We start from the raw sequence: 21,822 nt of genomic DNA, 5'->3' as shown, positions 1-21,822 counted from the left end.
TCTCTTAAAACCGTCACTACTTCCCACCATTCCTTATCCCCCCTCCTATTGTGTGTTACTTCCTCACCTCTTAATGGTAAGCTCTTCTGGACAGGGTCCTCTCCTCCTCCTTTGTCACTGTCTGTCATTTGCAACCCCTATTTAATGTACAGTGCTGCGTAATATGTTATTGCAATATAAATCTTGTTTATAATAATACTAATATTAGTAATCATTAATATATATAATTAAACAGTACATTCAATTTTTCTAAAAAAAAACGTTTAATCACCCTCAAAGGTTCAGGCTGATCATTACAATGCAGGGTCACAGTGCTGGAGGCTTGCACCCTGTTTCTCACTGATTGAGCTGCTGAAACCCATTGTTGTTGTTCTGTTTCATTTGTAGGATATTCCTAATCAATACTTTTTATATCTTGTGGTCCTTTCTCAAGAGATGGGGCATTCTCTATATTTCAGTAGGCCTTAAAAATCCTCTTTATAGCTGTTGCTTCTCATATTCATTGCTCACCTTTATTATCTCTAATTTCATTTTTTAGAAACATTTTATTATACCATTACTCTTTAGGTGTCTTAAAATACAAAACCAAAAATGTTATATTTTGCAGCTTACTGGTCCTTGGATATTGTGGCTTCTTTAGTTTTCCCTTTTCTGGATGGTTTTCTTTATTTTTAGCTCACAATTCTGCCAGTAACTCGCTTCCTGTTCTATGGTGACAACACTTAATCATCCTACTGTATCAGGACCACAGAAACAGGACAGGATTACTGGTAACCCCACCTGTTCTCTTGTCCATTACATAAATAGCCATTGTCCTCTAGTCTTTGGAACAATAAAACTGATACAATGCAGCAAAGGCACTGGACACAGTTATCCGCCGAAAGGATTTCTGGTAAAACAAACAATGCTAAAATAAATAAAAATCAATCCTAAAAAAAATCTTTTGATAGATTTGAATGATTATTTTAAGCATGTATATGCTGGAGTTTATACCACATTTATTGACCTGAACATGCTGTTAGAAAAAGAATCTTCATATTTACTCAGGCCTCTAGATGGTGCTGTGTCCTTATGTAAAATTAATTACAAAGTCTTGCTGTCTGAGATAGGCCTGATTTATTAACGTTCTCCAAGGCTGGAGAAGATACACTTTTGTGATCCAGCAAACCTGGAATGGATCTAGTCTAGGATTGAAAACATATGCTAACAAATAGCAAATGATTTTTAAGAAATCCATTCCAGGCTTGCTGGATCACCCAGGTTCATTGATGAAAGTGGATCCTCTCCAGTCTTGGAGAGCTTTAATAAATCAGGTCCAGAGTTTGTTGTACTTTAAATAAAGACACAGCGCCATCTATAGGTGGTCCACAACCATGCACAAAAGATAATTTTAAGAGCAACGACCAATCCTATCTCACCCAAAAGTACTAAAAATACTTTAAACGTGTGCTGATGTGTTTTTTTTCCCACTTTTAAATAAAAGCTTTAAAATAGAACTCTATGGATGTATTTATCCACATTCATATAGAATCATAATAATTTATAGCATTTCTGATGCTTACTGTTTGAATGTTAGCAGTGATGGCCACATTTTGTGCCCATATTTGTTTAATTTCAGGTTAAAGTTGATACCTTGGTTTATATTCAAGTTTGTACGGTATATGACTGAAGATATTAACAAACTCACATGTACAAAACATTATATATTAACAGGCCAGGACCCCAGCAAACCAGAACAGAAAAGCACCGTGCCTCCTGATCCCATTCAAGTCAAAGGTTTGTGATTTAGTAACTTTCTGCTTATCGTCTGCACTTACAGGGGGAGATGTACATGATTGAGCTTCTTAGATAATTGTTTTTTTCAGGTAGCTGATTTTTTTTTAATCATTACATTTATTTTATATTTACATAGTTCTGTTTGGGTCTTTTACCTGAGGAGTTCCATTTTTTTTTACTCTTGACTCCCCTGCCCACCTGCCATCAGCTGGTTCCCTTTTGTCATCCATTCAGAAGATTTGAGGTATTGGGAGGTGAGCAGAGGAGCAGTTACTAGTGCTCAGCATTGATGAGAGCGGGGCACTGGCAGCCCTGCCCCCATATGCTAGCACGGCCCTCATGTGAGAAAAAACCTTCATGTGAGATCTCTGCCCCCCCCCAGGAGACATGTACAGGTGGTGGTGAATAATGGCGTCATTGGCAGCACAGTGTAATAGCTGTGTCTGTGTAAAGGCATATTCTGCAGTGTAACAACTCACCGTGTTCAACTCTTCATATCGCCCTAACCACTGCTTGTAAAGACTTGACATTTTCATGGTGCACAGGATACCCTCAAAGCTACTAGCAACTAAGTACATTGGTACCAACTGGTATTTAGGAAAACTATCTCTGGTTAAATATTGCAAATTCTATCTGCTTGTTTGTAACTTTTTTTTATATATACATCTGTGTGCTTCAGTTAAAGCTGTTCTAAAGAAGAGAGATTATGGAACGAAATACATGAAGAATAACTTTATCACCGGAGTACGAGCAATGAATGAATTTGTCCTTAAACCCAGGTATCAAATACTAACTATTTTGTTAATTACAATTGGATGATGCTTACAGAAGACTTTCCACTTCATTAATTTTCTGACCTGACCAATCAAGGTTCTTTTGGTTTCTATACTCCCTACTAATTGCTTTTAGTCTATCAAATTCAGATTCATTTTGCAGTCGAGTTGATGAAACAAATGAATAGACTGGTCAATATAACAGGAAATTGACCCGTGTGTGGCCAGCTGTAGATGTCCATAATCAAGTAAATGGAGGCTGGAATCTCTATGAAGAAATAGTAATAAACTTGTCAATTATCAGACAGCCAAAAATATACAACAGCAATATATTTATTACATTCAGTCAGTTTTACGTTTTCTAATACATGCTGATCTCTGGTTGGCTCCCCTGTGTTGGGCTATTCTGTGCATTGCACTAGTGTATAGATAATCTGTATGGATTATGTGAACCAAAAGCCACACAAAAGCATTCTTTTCTAACTGTTGATGTTCTGCTTCTGAACCCCAGTGAGCTTCTTATCCTTTCTCATTTGCTTTCTTTTTTTGCCTCAGTGACTTAGAATCACTGCGCAAGATTAGACGGAGAAGTCCCCATGATGACACAGAATCTTTTACTGTGTTCCTAAGGTCGGACGTAGAGACCAAGTAAGTGAAAATTGTGCAACTATAATCTCTTTATCTTGCGTGTAACTAAAAAAGTTTAAAATTAGGAATAAGTGTAAAGCTACGTACACACGGCAGATTTTTATCGCCCGATAATCGGCATCGGCCAAATATCGGGCGAAAATCTGCCGTGTGTACAGTCGGTTGTCGTCCATCGTCCGAACGACCGTCCTGCCGGATCCATGGACGACAACCGATCGGAGAGCGCGTAGCAGGGTGCCGCTCCGTTGCTCTACCCCTCCCCTCTCCATAGAGCATGAACGGTGCTGTATGTACAGCACCGTTCATGCATCGTGCAGTCCCTTGTCGTTGGAAAGGATCGTGAAAGATCCTTTCCAACGACAAAAATTGCAAGTGTGTACGCAGCTTAATTGCTGTGAGGTGTAAAGCGAACATTTCATTTTTCAGAATTCGGTCTCCTTGCTGTTTGTAGCTTTGTAGGTGCACATTAGAAAAGGAGGAGTTCATCTGAAGCATCAGTTATTTCAACCAATGCAACTAAGCAAAATCAAACAGGTGAAAAGAACTTGTTTTAGAAGTGAAGGAAGCCCTTCATTGACTTTTCTTTTGACTAGTTTTAGGCAGTGAGCTTCCATCTGAAAGTTTGTACCTATGCTGGATTTTCATGCTCTGAAATATTTTGTTTATGATTGTCTCATGTGAATATTTTAGCAGCACTGAGGTTGTCTTCTGACAACAGTTTTTCTTGCTAACACTAAAGTATGATCTAAGTTGTTTAGTGATGTAATCTTGTATGCAGATATGCCTAGGTGCTTTCTGTATGTGACTTAGAGGTTTAGCTAGTGGTATTCATAAACTGACCAGCAATGTACCAGACTTTTGTAATGATTCTGAATTCCAGGTAATTGTTGGGCTGTAAATGAAAGGTTAGTAGTGAATGATTCTGAATGCTGGAAGTGCTTATTACACACAGATTTCCAGTGTATGTGAACAGGTACTAACTAGTCCCTTAGGGAAAAAACAATATGGCTTGTATCATGTACATGCTTTGTAATACCACCCAAATCATGGTTCATCAGTTTGGAGTGGATCACTAGATGTTGGCCAGTCTGAGCATAGGAAAATGTCTCCTCCTTATTCTCAGATAATGAACCTGATTATTAGAAAGACCTTAAAACTCTCCAAAACTGGATAGGATAGACTATTTTGGGAGAACCTGGGTGGTCTCACAAACTTGGAATAGTTCTGAACCAGGACTGAAAACATTTGTCAACTAATAGCAAGTCATTTTGAGACATCCATTGCAGGTTTGCTAGATCTTGTTCTCCCACCACATTCTATTTTGTCCAGTCTTGGAGAGCTTTAATAAATCAAAACCAATGCCTTTCTATAGACAGCCTACACTGAATTAACAATATAATACCACAGGTAAGGTCGTATACACTGTAGTTTGTTCTTTTTATGAATGTCCCCAAATTTCATGACTGGAATCATCATTCAGTGTTTGCTGGTCATTATTTGCTCAGCCACTTTTTTTGATGCTTAATTTTGCTGGTGCTCATTCTGTGTCTTTACCTCAATAGTCTACTTTGTGCCTGCAATAAACATCAAACTCTTACCCCAATTACAGACTCTTACACTGGACAAATGGGGCTGTATGGGCCATGTCAGCGTCTGCTTTGCTTTATGTGTGCACAGACAGAATGGCATGTTTCCAAGTACATTGCACACCTCCTCAAGCAAATGCCCTGTGCAATATCCAAATGTTAAGGATTTCTATTGAATGTAAAGTCTACTGAATGCAAAAAATAATTTGCGCAAGGATCTTTCATTGAAAAACCTAAATTTGATATGAAAGTTTCAAGTCCTAATAGGTTCTTTGTCAAGCTTGGTGTATACTCCATAGCTGTCAAAGCTTGGGTTCTTTTTGGAATACATACACAGGCAGAATGGAGTTTGGCAGCATGGGGCCAGCAGTGTAGAGTATTTTAGGAACTTTGTAAATAAAACCATGCTGAGCACAATTACATTTTACCAGCTAGATGAGGTTCTTTATTTATTTTCTTGCATGCATTTGATGCGTTAGGAATTTAAATTTAACCTAATAGGCAGCAGTGAAATATTTTTCTGTTATAGTAATAAAAAAAAAAAAAATGGCGTTTTACAATTTAAAAAGGTAAAAAGCAATCAATTCAATCTTTTCCACAGGGCTCTGGAGGTTTGGGGGAGTCCTGAAGCCATTTTTAGGGAAAGAAAATTAAGGAAAGAAGAAGAGATTGCATACAAAGAAAGTGAGTTTCTTTCCGACAATGGTAAGATGAATATCCAGTACAAGATTTACCAATGTCACTTGTTAGCATGTGATGAGCAGGCTATATATATTCAGCTGTAACCAACTTTTGAAAAGAATAGTTCATAGTTTTCATGGAGATACACGAGAGTATGCTGGTAAATTAAATTTGAAGAAGCCGATAATGCAGTCATGACTAATTCAGAGTGTAATTATAAACTGTACGGCATATGACAGACAAATGATTACAGTCCTGATCTGCAATGCTTCTTATTATCTGGTTTGGTGAATAAATCTGAGTATGACTCTCCCTAGGGTTATATGTTACTAGAGCTAATTACCATGCTCACAGCTCATTTGATATAGGGTGATTTATTTGACTGTATACCAGTGGTCCACAACTATTTGACAGCAGGGCCCGATTTTTTGCCGCGGCCCGGTATATGTACAGCTTACACTACTCTGCTATTCTCAGCAGCTCGGCCTCCTGCCAGCACACTAACTGAGAATAGCAGAGCAGTGTTAAAGAGCTGGTGTGCTGTCAGATGGCAGAGTTGCTGGGAATGGTAGTGAAGTGTAAGCCTTACATACATTTCTCAGCTGCTCCTATGTAAGCAGTGTGAGGAGAGGCACCCGCGCTCCCGCTGGTTGCGCTTCTGCTGTCACTTGTTTTAGAGCAGTGTGAGAAGGGCCGCCAACGTTTCTGCCTCCTGTCATTTGCGGCCCCCAACTCGTCATGGACCGGCACCAGTGAGCAGCCCAGGGGTTGGGGACCATTGCTGTATATGATCTGTGTGACTGCAAATAATGTGTAGCAATAGTAACCACTATTATAAAGGTAATCCACTAATCATTCTGTTTGTATAATATATACCTGCTTTACATTGATATACCTTTAAAATAATATAGGTACGTATTTCTACTAGTCAGAAAAATTATATGGTATTAATTTTTTTTGTGGGCATTTACACCATTAAAGCTACTAAAAAAATGTAATTCCAATATTGCATATGCTATTGTTCATGTTTTTGCCTAAAAACATTCTGTCAATCAACAAGATGCCGTTGCACAAATACATATAGGATGCATACAAAATATGTTGATAGCAGTTTGTTTACTGATAGTTCTATTCTGTTAGTCATCTACTGGTGGGCACAAGTATGGATCTAGCTGTAGTAACAGCACAATACATTGTGGCACACGGTGCATGGAATTATGTCTGAATGGGTTTGTCGAATGCCCTTCATAAAGAATGGATCTGTGCAGAACAAAGCAACAGGTTCACTTTATTGCTGCCTTCATAAGCGCCACACTCTCATCTTCCATTCACTCCTCCACTGCTCTGTCTGGACTGTGGAGATGAATTGCCCAGTGTCTATATGTGTGATACAGTATCCTGTATGATAAATAATATGTGATGGTGCTAGTAAGTCGCCCCTCATACATGAGCCCTCTTTCTCAACTTGGACATTCTCCGTTCACTCATTTTTTCCAGCAGCAATTAACTATTTGATTGTCCTACATGGTAGCAGTAATATTATTACATAGTATTTATATAGCTCTGACATATTACAAAGTCAATAGTCATATGACATGTCGTTGTCATAAGTAGGGACACATGTGGGGGGGGGGGTAGGGAGCCAATTATCCTAACTGCATGTTTTTGGAATGTGGGAGGAAACCAGAGTACCCGGAGCAAACCCACGTAAACACAGGGAGAACCTGCAAACTCCATGCAGATGGTGTCCTGGCCAAGATTGGAACCTGGGACCTAGTGCTGCATAGCTGCATAGCTGCTCACCTCTGAGCCACCGAGCTGCCCCAATATAGCATGGACTTTATTCTGTTTGGGTTATTCTGTGTGGGTTATTCTGTTTGGCTGCTGGAAATTGTCTAGTCCTTTTTAAACTAACAAGATGACACTTTTTCCTGTGAACATTTTCTAATAACCAAACCAGGTTTTGTTTTTCGTGTCTTAACATGTCTTTGATTAAATCCATTATTCAACGGCTTCTTTCAAATTGTAAAAGCTAATTACTGGCAGTTACAAAAACTTCTATGCAGCAATTTTTTTAAATGTCAGCCATTGTTTTAAAGATCAGTATATTTCCATTTGTCACGCAGCAAATTGATTAATTGTACCTTTCTTTTTCTTGCACTGTGAGATGTGTCTTTCACTAATAAATGGCTCTTTCATGAGTCGTTTTCTCCATAAAAGTCTACTAAATTATTTACTTGAGAAACAAAAAAGTTTGTTTTGTTCTTTGTTTTTTCCTTCTTTTAGATCTGTTTAGAAATCAGAAATTATTAAAGGAATACAAAGAATTTTTAGGAAATACAAAGGTATGTAATATGTGGTTGGGTTGTTACACTAGCTCTCATACACTTCCTAGCCAAAAACAGTCCCTAAACCTATATTGAGCAGTGTTATGATCTGAGGTTGTATCAGTTGGTCAGACTTTGCATAAGCTGAAGGGTAAGAATGCATTCTATAAAAAAACATTGAATTAGTCAACATTGAAGCTGTAAAATGTTATAAATACAAATTAGGAAAAGCTGAGCTTTTTATCTGCTTATTTGGTAATGACCATTGATTTGATTTGACAGGCAACTAGCATTTTTAGAAGAAGACTAGCTTTTGCAGGCCCCATTTTAGGATTATGTGAAAAGTGATTGGCCAAAACCATAACAAGCTCAAACCAACATGTTAAATATTTTTGTTGACAGACTATGAATAACTATATAGGGCAAGGAACCTGTTGATTACTGGGGCTATTCACCAAGAATTCACCCAGGGCCAGTTTTCATGACCTATATGGTTATTCAAAGTTGATAAAAGAAAATCTTTGTTATGCTGGATTATGCTTGTTATGGTTTGGTTTATTGTTTAAAGACATTCATTTTCTTTGTTTTTCATTTTCTTTTCTCTTTTTGATGCATTTTTTCTTCCTTTGATCTTTTATTGTGAAATTCATAAAACATGTGTCACTTGTAATTTAGGGACCATACTAAATTCAAATACAGAAGCACAGATATGTAAAGAAGCTGTCATTTTAAGCAGTCTCCTATAATTTGCAGGGCTATCTGCAGTATCTTAAAGTCTCATATAGTATGTCCTCAATCCCTGTCTATTGTCTGCAGACCCCAACTGCTCCTGTGACAAGTCTTTAAACTCTTTCTCCCACATTATGTGCAATACATCTGTTGTCTGGCCATCTCCTGTGATTTGATCCTCATTCTCTAACCAGAAGAATGTGTGCAGTCTTTAAATGATCCTGTAACTCATCTGTAGTCCCTGACCATCCCAAGTAATATATTCACAGTCTCTGACCATTTTATGTGGCTTTACATTTACTGAATATTGTGTGAAGCCGTTTGGTGATGTCAAATGCTTTACTTAAGGTTGCTTATATAGAGTAAGTAGACCAGAAAGGCTTTAAAGTAATTCTCATACTGTATGCATAATCATTAACAGTTGAATGGGTAAGGGTATCAGATAAAGTACACTGTACACTTTTCCAGATTCTCCAATTTGAAAGTTTGCAAAGAAAAGGAAAATACATAAATCTGATTTATTACTTCATTATTGTATAATATCGCAGTTCATTACCCCAAGCTTCTATTACATAGGACTACATAAGAGAGCTAGCAATACATTAGACAGCACATTTGTAGCTCTAATAGTCTACAGTACCAGTGCAATATAAAGGGTGCTGTAACCTCTGCATAAGAGAATATCAATCTTCCTCCTTAACTCGCTGTGGAAAAATGGAGCAAAAAGTGTATAAGTGTAAAAGTATACCAAAAACTTTCTTTCCTGTAGATGAGCAGGAAGTAAAGGAATCTCTCCAGCAGCAGTAAAACCTGGCAGAGATTCTAAGTCTTCCCCACTTTATTGAAAACTAAAAAACAAATTTGGGCTATAAAATTGTATACCAGTCAGTATATATTATATTAGTAAGTATTGTCTGACAGTGGTGAGGAGCTGAGTTTGTGACACCTATTATATCCTGTATGTAATGTCTGACAATGGTGAGAAGTTTGTGACGCTCATTATATGCTGTATGTAGTAAAGTTTGTTTATATTATCTATGTTTTGTTACAGCCTCGTTTAAGCACGTCATCCATGTTTCTCAAGGGTCCAGGAAAAGTTGTTATGGTTGCAATATGCATGTAAGTTTTCCTTTTTATTTTAACTGCAGTGATGTGAAACTCTATCTTAGTTTTTGAATTGTTTGACTGCACATATTAGACACCTAAATCTGTCATTTTCATTCATTTATGTCATCCTGACATCAGGCATTTCATACATATAACCTGGAGATGCTCCTAGGTTGTAAGCTTTTCAGGGCAGGGTCCTCTCCTTCTCCTGTGTAAATATAACAATAATAACTGCAAATATATTGTAATGAGTTTATGGCATGGACTTTGCAGGTTCTACCTATGTCTGCATGGGTTTCCTCCGGGTATTCTGGTTTCCTCCCACATCCCAAAAACATGCATTGAGGTTAATTGGCTTTCCCCCAAAATTGACCTTAGACTGTATAAATGACATATGACCATGATACAAACGTTAGATTGTGAGCCCCTTTAAGGCACAGTTAGTGACACGACTATGGACTTTTTACAGTGCTGCGTAATATGATGGCGCTATATAAATACTGTGTAATAATAATAATAATAATATGGTTAATATCACACCATTTTCCCTTGCTCATGGGGCACCAAGAAGATATTCCCCTTCCCCTTATGGCAGTGAATATGATTGTTCAGTCGGCTACATAGTATTGTTGGAGCATTATCTATCGATAATCCAGGGGTACTATGAACTCTTGGACACATAAAAGAACACATTCCCCTCACTTTTTCTAATTAATCCATCTTTAGATTTAAATATGTAGGAATGTATTTTAAATATGTGCTACAATTTCATTTGGCATTACTGCTTGATTCTAATATATCACTGCACGCTTTTTCCTGCTTTACACCTTTTTTTATTTACTAAATGTATTCTGCTTTATGATGTACTTATCTTTGTTTTTCTTTGGGATGCAGACATGTTTTCTCTTTATCACTTAAGCTACGTACACACTTCCAATTATTATCGTTGGAAAACGAACGACGAACGATTCTGCACGATATCTACGAACGATCGTATAGCACCGATCCTGCACATAGAGATAACGACACGATCGTTCGTAGATATTGTACACACAATAGATACGATCGTTTGAGCGATAGAGGAACTATGTGCACGACAGGAAAGTGAACGGACGTTCGTTCATTACGCATGCTCAGCCCATGGACGATCAACGAACGACCGTACACACGAACGATGTTCAACGATCGTCGTCCAATCCGATCCGCCGGTCCGGTCGTTCGTTTCCAACGACTTTCCTCGTTCGTCGGCGTCGTTGGTTACTTTTTTACGAACGATTTTTTGCCCAATCGATCGTTCGTCGTTCGATTGGAACGATAAAAATTGGAAGTGTGTACGCACCTTTATATTATTGTGTTTTTTATGTCTTTATTTTTGCACAAAAAGTTTCATATTGCAAAAAATAGAATATCTTCCCGACATTTTTATGACAAAGGATCTGCAGTACCAGTTTTCCTCAGCAGGGGACGATAATTATGAGGACAGATGGTCTGAGAATGATGATTTAGTTGGGGAAAAAAAAAAGAATGAAATCCTTTATAAACTGAACATGTTTTCTTGTTATTTTTAGATTACCACTAGATATATTTTTGTGTTTCATACATAGCATATGGTAAATTAAGTTCTTTTGGCTGCCAAGCTCCATAACAAATCCTGCTTAATATTCTTATTTCTTTGTTCTTTCCCAATACAGAAATGGACTAAACTTTTTCTTTAAACTTTTGGCCTGGGTGTACACCGGCTCTGCTAGCATGTTTTCTGAAGCTATCCACTCCTTAGCTGATACATGTAATCAAGTAAGTTGAATGTAATCTGCATCATCTTGGTTTTGGCCCATTTTAATTCATATTGAATTTTTTTCCACCTATCAATTCTAAAGCATGTATTAGTTTATGCTTGGACAAAAAAGCAGGGGTATGTATATACCCCTAAAAGCTAAAGGAACTATTCCATATCGACCACTAGATGGCACTGTATTTCATGATTGCTCAGCTACTTTGCTAAACATTTCACTTTTTTGAACACTTATATTTTTGTTTTGTATGTAAAGAAAAGTTTACAGGTAATTATCTATAGTACCATATGTGAATTCTTTCAACACCCAGAGGAGGACCAGATGAATATAGGGCACTTGAGACGGAGCGAGGACAGGTGAGTGTAAGGAAAAAAAAATGCAAACAGGCAGGGAAGATTATTATATTGAAAGAGGGACATTGAATGTCTCTTCTCCAGTAAATCACCTGCCTGGTCGCAGCTTACTGTCTTTTAAGCTTTAGTTTCACTGTTCCAAATTTGTTTAAAAAGTATGTAATAGACACTCAACTGCCACTTTATTAGGTACGGCTTGCTAGTTTCAGATTGGAATCCCTTTTGCCTTTAAAACTACCATAATTCTCTTTGGCATAGATTCAACAAGGTGTTGGGAAGATTTCTCAAGTAGTTTGGTCCATTTTGACATAATGGCATTATGCAGTTGCTGCATGTTTGTTGAATGCTCATCCATGATACATGCCTCTCGTTCCTCCACAATTCAAAAATGCTTTCTTAGATTGACAGCTCATAACTGTGGAGGCCTTTTGAGTTCAGTAAACTCATTGTTATGTTTAGCAGACTAGTTTGAGATTATCTGAGTTTTGTGACATGATTTTTGTTTAGAGAACAGACACTCCCTGGTTATTTTCTTTTTCAGACCATTCTCTGTAATCCCTTGAGATGGGTATGCATGTTAACCCCCCTGGCGGTATTCCTTAGTGGGGGCTCAGGGTGAATTTTATGTACCAAAAGCGGTAACCCTGAGCCACACTCGGGGTAGCATAAAAAAAATCCTACCTACTTCCCACAATCCAGCAGCGTCCTCTAGTGAACCCCGGTCGGCTTCTGCATTACATCCTCGGCTTGATTGATAGCATATTGATCACAGTGATAATGTTATAAAAAATAAATCCAAATAAAAAATTATTAATGCAAACGTTTATCTATTATTGTACCCTTGTTTGGACAAATTTAAAAATGTTTTATTAAAATTATTAAATTCAATATTTTTTATAATTATTATTTATTTTATTATAATTAATGATTTGTGTTTCAAACTTTATCATACCCGGGAGTTAATCCTAAGAATTACCGGCCTAAAATATTAAACAATAAATTTTCACCCAAAACAATGTACTGCTTTTGACATAAAAATGCTGACATAATTAGACCTCCAGGGAGGTTAACCTCAGCAAATCTGCAGTTTCTAAAATGCTCAGACCAGTCTGCCTAGCACCAACACCCATGGCAATTTCAAAGTCCTTTCATTCACGTTTTTCCCCATTTTCATGTCTGGCTTCAACTTAAACAGGTTGTTTGGACAATGTGTACGTACATAAATGAACAGAGTTCTGCCCTGTGATTGGCTAATTACATATGTCTATTAACAAGCAATACGTTTACCTAATGAGGTGACCGGCGAGTTAACTGCGGATTACATGTCCTGAGATGTAGTGGCTCCATAAGTTTATTCCTTTTTGTACCTGGTGATCCTGCTAGTAATAAATTCCTTAGGGTGGCAACACTCACTCTATTGTATTTATGGAGCAGCAGTGTTGTCACCTAATGACTGGACTACTGAACATCCCCTTTCTACTTTTCCATAAGATTCATCCGATCTACAATGTAGAGGGTAAAGAGAATTACTGCAGACCAGAACAGAAAAAAACAAAAAGTCTTCAGGGATTAGGGAGAAATTATTAACGATGTGCCACAAATTTGACTAGGTAAGCCAATAGCATTGTGAATGCTGAGTCTGATTGGCCCATTTTCAAGCCAGGACAATTTGCATGCTACTTGAATACAAAAGTCACATTTACTGTATTTCTTTAGGCATCCTTTTTCAGGGAAATTTGTTTTTTTTTTTTTTTGCGTTCTGGTCATGTAGATTGCTTTGGATAGAGGAGATAAGGTGTACATAGCTAAACATGCACAGAGGCTACTTTCTTTTTTCTTTTTCTTTACAATTTTTTTGTGATTGTTTTTTTTTCTTTGTAATTGTTTTCTGAGCTATTTTTTATTGTTATGGTTACTGAAGACATTCATTTGAACTGGTATATGATTCTGATGGCTTCAGTGTTGTCAGTCTTCATCTGCAGTACGTGTCAAAACAGTACAGGGCAGACTTCAGACTGGATGAATGTAAAATAATATAAGTGTTTCGTTTGCCCATTTTCATATATGATTCACAAGCACAGCATCCTAAAATAATGTTTGATTTTAGGGGCTGAGTCTTTCAATTAATAAGATCTGGGGTCCATGGGTATCCCCTGTCCCAACTTTTTTGCCTCCAGAACTTATGCTTTTTATATTATATATAATCCTTTATCTCTGTGCATATGGTAATGTCTATGTGTTGAGTGCATTATGTCTACTTCACCCAAAAATAGCCCAGTGGTTACTGAAAAGTGCCGGATGGTGCACTCAGGGGAGGACACTGAGACTAGAAAGAGGGCCTGGGGAAGAGGACAGTCAATGTAAAAGTAACTGTACCAAAGTTATGTGAAATCCACATCTTACCTATATAATGAATGTGTTTGAGACGGTTTGATTTTCTTTTATTAATCCCCTGCTATTTTTCTTTTTCAGGCACTGTTAGTGTTGGGTATAGCACAGTCTGTACGTACACCAGACCCTGGACATCCGTAAGACAAATTTATAAAACATATACAATATTGTGCTACATTTGCCTTGTTATTTATGTATCTTTTTTTTCAGAAGGGAAAAGATTTTTTCCCTACTCATCTGAGAACAGATTAATTCATAATTAGAGTTCTGCATCGTTGCATTAAAAAATATTAAGTGGGTGCTTTTTGCATACCCTGTTTGATAAGAAGTTTGATAAAAAAAATTTGCCATCACATTACAGATTAATGGCACTCATACATCTAAGATGTCATTCACCTGGTCTGGCTGCGTGCAGCTGGAGCTCTTAATATTATTATGTCTGTGGGTGGCTGACAATAATTGTTTAGGAAGGTGAAAAAAATCTGTGCCTAATACTGTTGTTTCTAAATTAGCAGCTATAATTTGCTGCTCTACTGCCTTCCTTCTCCATGGAGTTGTATGCAAAGCCATAGGTGGTTGGCTCATGCTGCATAACTGACCACCATCTAACCACCTTTTCACTTTTTACCACTTACAGGCCCTGATTTATGAAAGCTCTCCAAGGCTGGAGAGAATACACGTTCACCAGTGAAGCTGGGTGATCCAGCAAACCTGGAATGGATCTGGTCCAGGATTCAAAACATTTGCTAGCAATTGATTTTTAAAAATCCATTCCATGTTTTCTGGATCACGAGCTTCACTTCTGAAAATGTATTTTCTCCAGCCTTGGAGAGCTTTCATAAATCAGGCCCATAGTCTCTACCACGGCCACCGATGCACCCACAAAAAAATGTTCATAATTTACAAGCCTGTGCGTTGCTATTGCTTGAAATCCAGACATATACAGGGAGAATGTATTCTGGATACAATACTTGGTGAGATATTTGCCCTGATTTATCAAGCGAATGCGTGTAAGCTCGCCACACTCAGCTGTGCGATTCAGAAGGATCTGTTGAGCTCTGTCAATGGTGATGTCATGTCATCAATAAGGGCTAATCTGGTCCCTGTTCTGTGCACATCTACATTATGCTAATTCAGAAACTTGGTTCATTTATGGTAGATTGGCTGCAATTGTTTTATTACGTTTTTTTGGAGTTGTTGCAACAATGCAAACTAATTCATATCAAGCTGTATATATATAAAGTTCAGTATATAAATTAATCTCAAGACACAGTAAACTTTTATTTTTAAAAAAAAGTGTTCCAAACCATTTTGGATCTGATTCAAATTTCATTATAGTTTGGCTTTAGAGAAATCAAATATTTGAAAAAAGGATTGTTGGCAAAGATGGTAAAATACATGTATTAAGGAACTTTTAGTGATTTTCCCGTGTGTGTGTGTGTTTGTGTGTGTGTGGTATGCATGGTTTCCACTCCAAACTGGTACTTGACCCCCCTGTTGCTTTTGTCCCATTCTCAAAGTCAGATGGTCACATATTGTTATTTGAATGTATTATGTACATATTCCTTTTATGATAAATAGTCATGGTTTTTATTTATCTTATTAGTCTGACATTAGCTGAATAAGCTGTGGTTTTCCTTTAACAGACTTCACTCATGTTGATTTACTGCCACTATTCTACAGAACTCCTCTGTTCATTTGTAGTAGTGTTATAGGTTTCATCTCCTTGTGCTGTGCTGCCTGATCTTTGCCCTATTGTATACAAGCACCCTTCGACTTCCTGGCCAAACTCGTTGTCAATTAGCTGTCCAGCTGAGTTGCATACTCATTGTAACACACCTGATAAGGATGGAAAGCGGTCCAGGTTGCCAAGCACAACATTAAACCACATGTATTGACTAGATCACAAGCAGGGTCAAGCACTCATACACATAAACAGATGTTCTGTTGTTTCTCAACTTAATTTTGCTCATTAAATACTGGATTGTATGCATTATTTAGGTGTTAACACAATTCAAATAGTACAAGTATCTAAAAGTTCCAGGGACAAATATTCTTTGTGCCAAACATTATTTCTTGCTTTTACAACCTTTCAGAGTGTTTATGCAGGTTTGACTGCCATTTTAGACCTTGGCCCAATATATATTTACTTACTAACCTCGGCTTGGTAGTGTAAGCGCATAAAGATGGATTCCTTCTTTAACCAAAAGCAGTATCTCCATGAATGTTGCTTTGAGCCAAGCCCAATCATAGGAAGAAATAGGCAATCTTTTCAATTTGAAGCATGTTAAGCAATATGCCCAAAAATACTCTTTGCCTATTTCTTCATATAAGTTCCCTTTTATATGTATATCTACACACATAAATGCATGCATACATATATGGATGTATGTACATACATACATACATTAGTTCACATAAAGCAAAACAAACAATTTACACAAAAATAAAAACTTACCTGAATGAGGATCCTTCTCTGCACTAGTGGCCGGTGCGTTTTCCAACTGATAGAACACGCGCACATAGCGGGTTAACGCGCACATAGCAGGTCCGCATTGGCACACAAACAATGCACATCAAACATTTGAGTTTTGGGGCACGACAATGCGCATCAAACAACTTGAGTTTTAATAAGACGATTGTTTTAGCCTTTTTTAACAATTCATAGAAAGACTGCTTAAAAACAATCACAGTTGACTTGGTAAATTGTAGGTCTGTTGGATCACCAAGGTTAAAAGATCCTGGGAGATTGTAAAGAAGATCACATAAAAAAAAAAAAATTTTTTTCTAATAAATAGGGACAAGTCCCCCCATTCAGTTTTAGTGCTCCGTGATTGGCTGAGCAAAGGGGATCCCTGATGATGCTTGAGCCGTCATTAGGGTTTCCCCTCTGCTCAGCCAATCACAGAGCACTGGAGGTGAATGGGGAGCCTTGTCCACTAAGGTGAATGGGGAGCCTTGTTACACTAAACACACACATTTCATAAATTATTTTAACATTAATGCCGCCTCTTATTTTTTACACATATATTTTACCCTTTCAGAGAATGAGTAAGGGGTTTTATGTATCCCTGTACTCATTCCCCAGGATGGAGTGTCGGAGATCTGGGAGTCTCTTTATTAAAGGGGGCTTCCTGATTCCAAAGTCCTACTAAAAACACCCTATTGTTTTCAGTGGAAGCTTTCTGTAAGAGCTTACAATCTTTTGTAAAAGTGCATTAAAATGCATTGAAACATTGCAAAAAACATTTACATGTGTTTTTAAAACAGTATGTGTAGACCCAGCCTAAATATATGAAAAGACATATATATTTTTAAATATATATATCTTTATATTTTTTATATTAGATAAATATAGATAGATAGATAGATAGATAGATAGAACCAAACAAGAATGTGGGTGGATGATCTAGTCCACTGGCAAAAGTGAGGTCTCATCTGCCAGATTAATCACCTGGTGGATCCCCGGGTCAGGCATCCTAAGCGTTTAGGTAGGCGCCTATGTAAACAGCTGAAAGCGGGTAACTCTTTCGGAACCTGAAAATAATAGGTCATTTAAAATATGCTTATTTCTTAGCTAATATATATGTTTAAAACATTTGAACACACATTTTTATTTAGGGCTACCTGGAAGATGTGTGCCATTGGAAAGAATGATTTTTTTTTCGGAAAGATTGACTTTTAATGCAAGCTTGCTAGTGTCAAGCTGCCGAAGATACGTGCCTCAAAGCGCCAGATCATTTCAGTTGATAAATGCTGGGAGAATACGCCAGCGTATTCTCGTCGGCTGAGAATTCGTTGATAATCAGGTCAGAGGCGCTCGATTATGCGCGCGCAAGCGGACTTCTGATTTTGCTTGATAAATCTGGGCCTGATTTAATAAAGCTATTCAAGGGTGAAGGGGATACACTTTCAACAGTGAAGCTGGGTGATCAAGCAAACCTTTAATAGATCTGGTCCAGGATTCAAAACATTTGCTAACAAATTACTTTGAAGAAATCCATTCTAGCTTTGCTGTATCCCCTCCACCTTTGGAGAGTTTTCATAAATCAGGCCCATTGGCTCCTATTTAGTGCCAGCCACTTGCTGTGCTGCCCACTCCATGTTTGCAAAAATTATTGTTTTAAAGTCTTGTTTACAAACCCTTGGATCTATATAGATCATGTTAGCCAAGCTTTCTATAAGATGATATTGAGAACCTGTAGGTTCTTCAAGGGTGTGGGCACAGAAAACAAAGGTGCTAGGCTTTGTGCTTCATCACCAGGAGCTAATGCAAATAGATGATTTCCTTCTCTAATTACTACATTAATATTAGGAAAGTCCTATCTATCTACCTTTAGCTAGTAGGATTCTTCTGCATGCTTTGCAGGAATGCACTTTTCTTTTTTTGGTTATTTTCTTTTCACTGATTAAGGATAAAAGCGGAAAGGAACCTTACAAATCCATACAAATACTTTCCTTTTAGAGGTTTTAGGAGGGGAGAACTAATGCTCCATCTATCATATTTATATAAAAATGTACAAAAATAAGCTGTTGTCCACATCTGCCCATCAGTTTTCCAGTTTTTTTTTAATGTATTTAACATAATTATTCCAGTTACTATTGGTAGCAGTTTGCTTTTCCTGTGATGCATACATTTGCCCCATACCTTGTTAGAGCCACAGACTCCATCCCTTCTACTTTTCCAGCATAAGCGCTTACACAAAACATCTTTGCATGGAAAGCACAATAAGCCCTTTCCCAGCCTATAATTACTAGCTCTTTGGACTTCTAAATGCAAAAAAAATTATAAATATGAAAATGTATTTCCTATATTAAAACATCTAAAATTACACATAACGACACAAGGAATTAAATTTGGAATTGTATTCAGCAAATATTTAAATGCTACCCTGTTCATTAAACATCTGAATGCATTAAAAAAAGGGATTAAATCAATTTCATCAGCAGCTGTGGTGCATAACATTAAAGTAATAAGATTAGATCTAAATAGCCTATGCAGGGAAGGGATTAGAAAAAAATACAGGATGAAATTACTTTTTTTTTATGAAACACTGAAAAGGGCATCGAATTATAATAGTATATTAAATGGCTCTGCCCCACACTTAATTTGTGTACTTTTTGCTGTGTTTCTGTATTTTATTTTAATACGTGTATATTTTTCAAGAGCCTACCGTGCACATTTTCTGCTTAATTTTAAAGTGCACTCATTACCCAATCATGACAGCACATTACATGTACTCTTCAATTTCAAATACATTCTGCAAATTGTGACACATGACCAATTTTTCTTAAAGAAAAACTATTGTCTTTTTAAAGTAAATCAATTTTTTTGCTTACTACACATGCAGGCTACTGTTCTGTCCTGCACCAATTGTGTGCTACCTGTACAAAGGTTTTCACTTATCTAAGTCAGGGAGTAGCCAATGGCGTTTGTCACATTCAAATAGAATGGTTTTATAATGTTGAAGACATTATTAAGGTATTCTTACAAGTAGCTTCTAAGTGTCAGGAACATACTTAAGGATTTATAACCACTCCTCCTGTTTTTCCAGGCCAGATATTGAGAATGTTTCTAGAGCACCTGGGATTCGATAAAAAGGTCTTTCAGACTAGGGGAAGTTGTAGTCTGAGGTCAGGTGTCAGGTGAAGAGGCTGTGTGTAGATCCCAGGAGGTCTCCCAAAGAGGTCTGTGGGACCAATGGAAAGAAACAGCAAAAAGATTTTTTTTGACACTGTAATGCTGCAATGACACCGATCACCTGCTAGGGAAAGCCCTTAAATAAGCTTTGAATTGATGATTTTTCTGCAAATAAAAATAGGAGCAGAGCGCCCTGAATTTGAACTGAAAGCCTAAAGTACCTCTCTACAGCAAAAACCATCCTGTTTGTTTTACATAGTTCAAACATAAAAATAAAATGCTAATTTATACTGCCTACCATGTCAGCAGAGACCCGTAGTATCTTCAATATTTAGGAACATAAATCTATTGATTAAGTATTTAAAGGTTAGATTTTAGATGTATTTTATTACCTGAAATATCCTCACAGAATATGCTGATGTTGAGATGCTGTTAACATCAGGTATATGTAATGCTTCTATCATGCCAATTTTCATGTCTTTTCACAGGTATGGCTTTACAAACATGCGATATATCGCTTCCTTGATCAGTGGTGTAGGCATTTTTATGATGGGTGCTGGATTGTCATGGTATCATGGCATCATGGGTTTAATGCATCCTCAGCCAATAGAATCGCTGCTTTGGGTAGGTTTACCTGTTTTATCTTTTCTTTACTATGACAACTATTGTGAGGTTGCTAAAGTCTTTCTGTCTCCTCTACTCCAGGCTTATTGTATACTTGCTGGATCATTAGTTTCTGAAGGAGGTAGGCAGTCTTCTTTAAATTTTGATTCTTAAAATGTGTAAAGTCTATACTGAAAACATGATGTTTTACTTTTAGAAAGAAGGGTAAAGATTAGAACCCCTTTTAAGTTTTACTGCTATTTAGCAAGGTCCCACAAATTAAAAAATTCTAATCCTTTCTTAAAAATAAAAATACATTCTGAATAAAAAATATATAATCCTCATAGATTGAGCTGTTTTTTGTTCCACATTGTATATCTCTGTATTAAGTTCTGACAAATACATGCATATAGCAAGGTTTTAGTTTTAGGCACACTTTAAATGGTTTATTGGCCTATAGAATATTTTAGTGCCTGTCTTGGAAATGCCTAGAAAAGGCTCCTTAGCACACAAAACTTCTCAAAAAATCGACAAATACCATCTCCATTTCTTCCTTTCATTTGACATTTACATTTTGGAAAAAAAATACATTCAGTAGCCCTGAATCGACCCCATTGTACTGAATATTGTACATTTACTAAATTCATTAGGAAAACAATTTCAACAAACAACGAGGTTGTTTTTGTACCAGATCCAGGCAGCATATATATATTTTATAAAGAGTAAATAAAAAATTGGAGATTTGTATACCTAAATGCTAAGTTATTTGATGTTCACATGGCTCCTTGCTGACATATAACAAACTGGCAATAGTTTTCAATATTCTGAAAGCCTGCAATGCTTTTTTTTTCAGCTACACTCCTGGTTGCTATTAATGAAATTAGGAAGAGTGCCAGGGTAAAGGGTTTGACCTTTTACCAGTACGGTATGTCTTTTTATATACATTGGGACATCTTGGGGTAATAGTTTGAAGTCATTGTATTTTAAATCTGCAGTAAAGTTAATTTCTGCTGTTCTTCCCAGTGATTCAGTCTCGTGACCCAAGCACTAATGTGGTAATGATGGAAGATGCTGCTGCTGTTTTGGGGGTTGCAATGGCTGCCACCTGTATGGGGCTGACATCACTGACTGGTAAGATGTTTTTTACTTTAAGGTACTACCATTTGTATAAACAAATGTGTATGTCTGTTAAGAGGATGGTAGAATTGACAGGTAAGAAAAATTGGCTGTCCAGAATCTGGGCAGCTGAATTGGTCATACTAATAGCTGGAGAGAGGGGCAGTATAGGAAAAGTTCCTAATTAGGGCCCATTTAGTAGCTTGAACATGTGAGGGAAGAATCTGCACCCTACTCTAAAGGGAAAAGACCGTTTTATAGGTCCGGTGTATTTTAAATGTACTAACTAGATAAGTTG

General features: G+C 37.1%; 1 protein-coding gene across 1 annotated transcript in view; it reads left to right on the top strand.

Moving 5' to 3' along the window:
* The window catches only part of SLC30A9 (solute carrier family 30 member 9), a gene marked incomplete in the record, with an annotated part of 41,411 nt that overhangs the window by 7,453 nt on the left and 12,136 nt on the right, over nt 1-21,822 (top strand). Inside the window, 12 exon segments of the mRNA XM_072406272.1 lie at nt 1,714-1,776; nt 2,456-2,555; nt 3,105-3,197; nt 5,385-5,467; nt 7,751-7,809; nt 9,572-9,639; nt 11,319-11,421; nt 14,246-14,301; nt 20,294-20,429; nt 20,511-20,550; nt 21,262-21,333; nt 21,432-21,539. Coding sequence (XP_072262373.1) covers nt 1,714-1,776; nt 2,456-2,555; nt 3,105-3,197; nt 5,385-5,467; nt 7,751-7,809; nt 9,572-9,639; nt 11,319-11,421; nt 14,246-14,301; nt 20,294-20,429; nt 20,511-20,550; nt 21,262-21,333; nt 21,432-21,539 — 981 coding nt within the window.

Source organism: Pyxicephalus adspersus, chromosome 3 (assembly GCF_032062135.1).
Source record: "Pyxicephalus adspersus chromosome 3, UCB_Pads_2.0, whole genome shotgun sequence".
Taxonomy (NCBI): domain Eukaryota; kingdom Metazoa; phylum Chordata; class Amphibia; order Anura; family Pyxicephalidae; genus Pyxicephalus; species Pyxicephalus adspersus.
The sequence above is the reverse complement of the archived record's forward strand: the minus strand, read 5'-3'. Positions and strand labels throughout refer to the sequence as shown.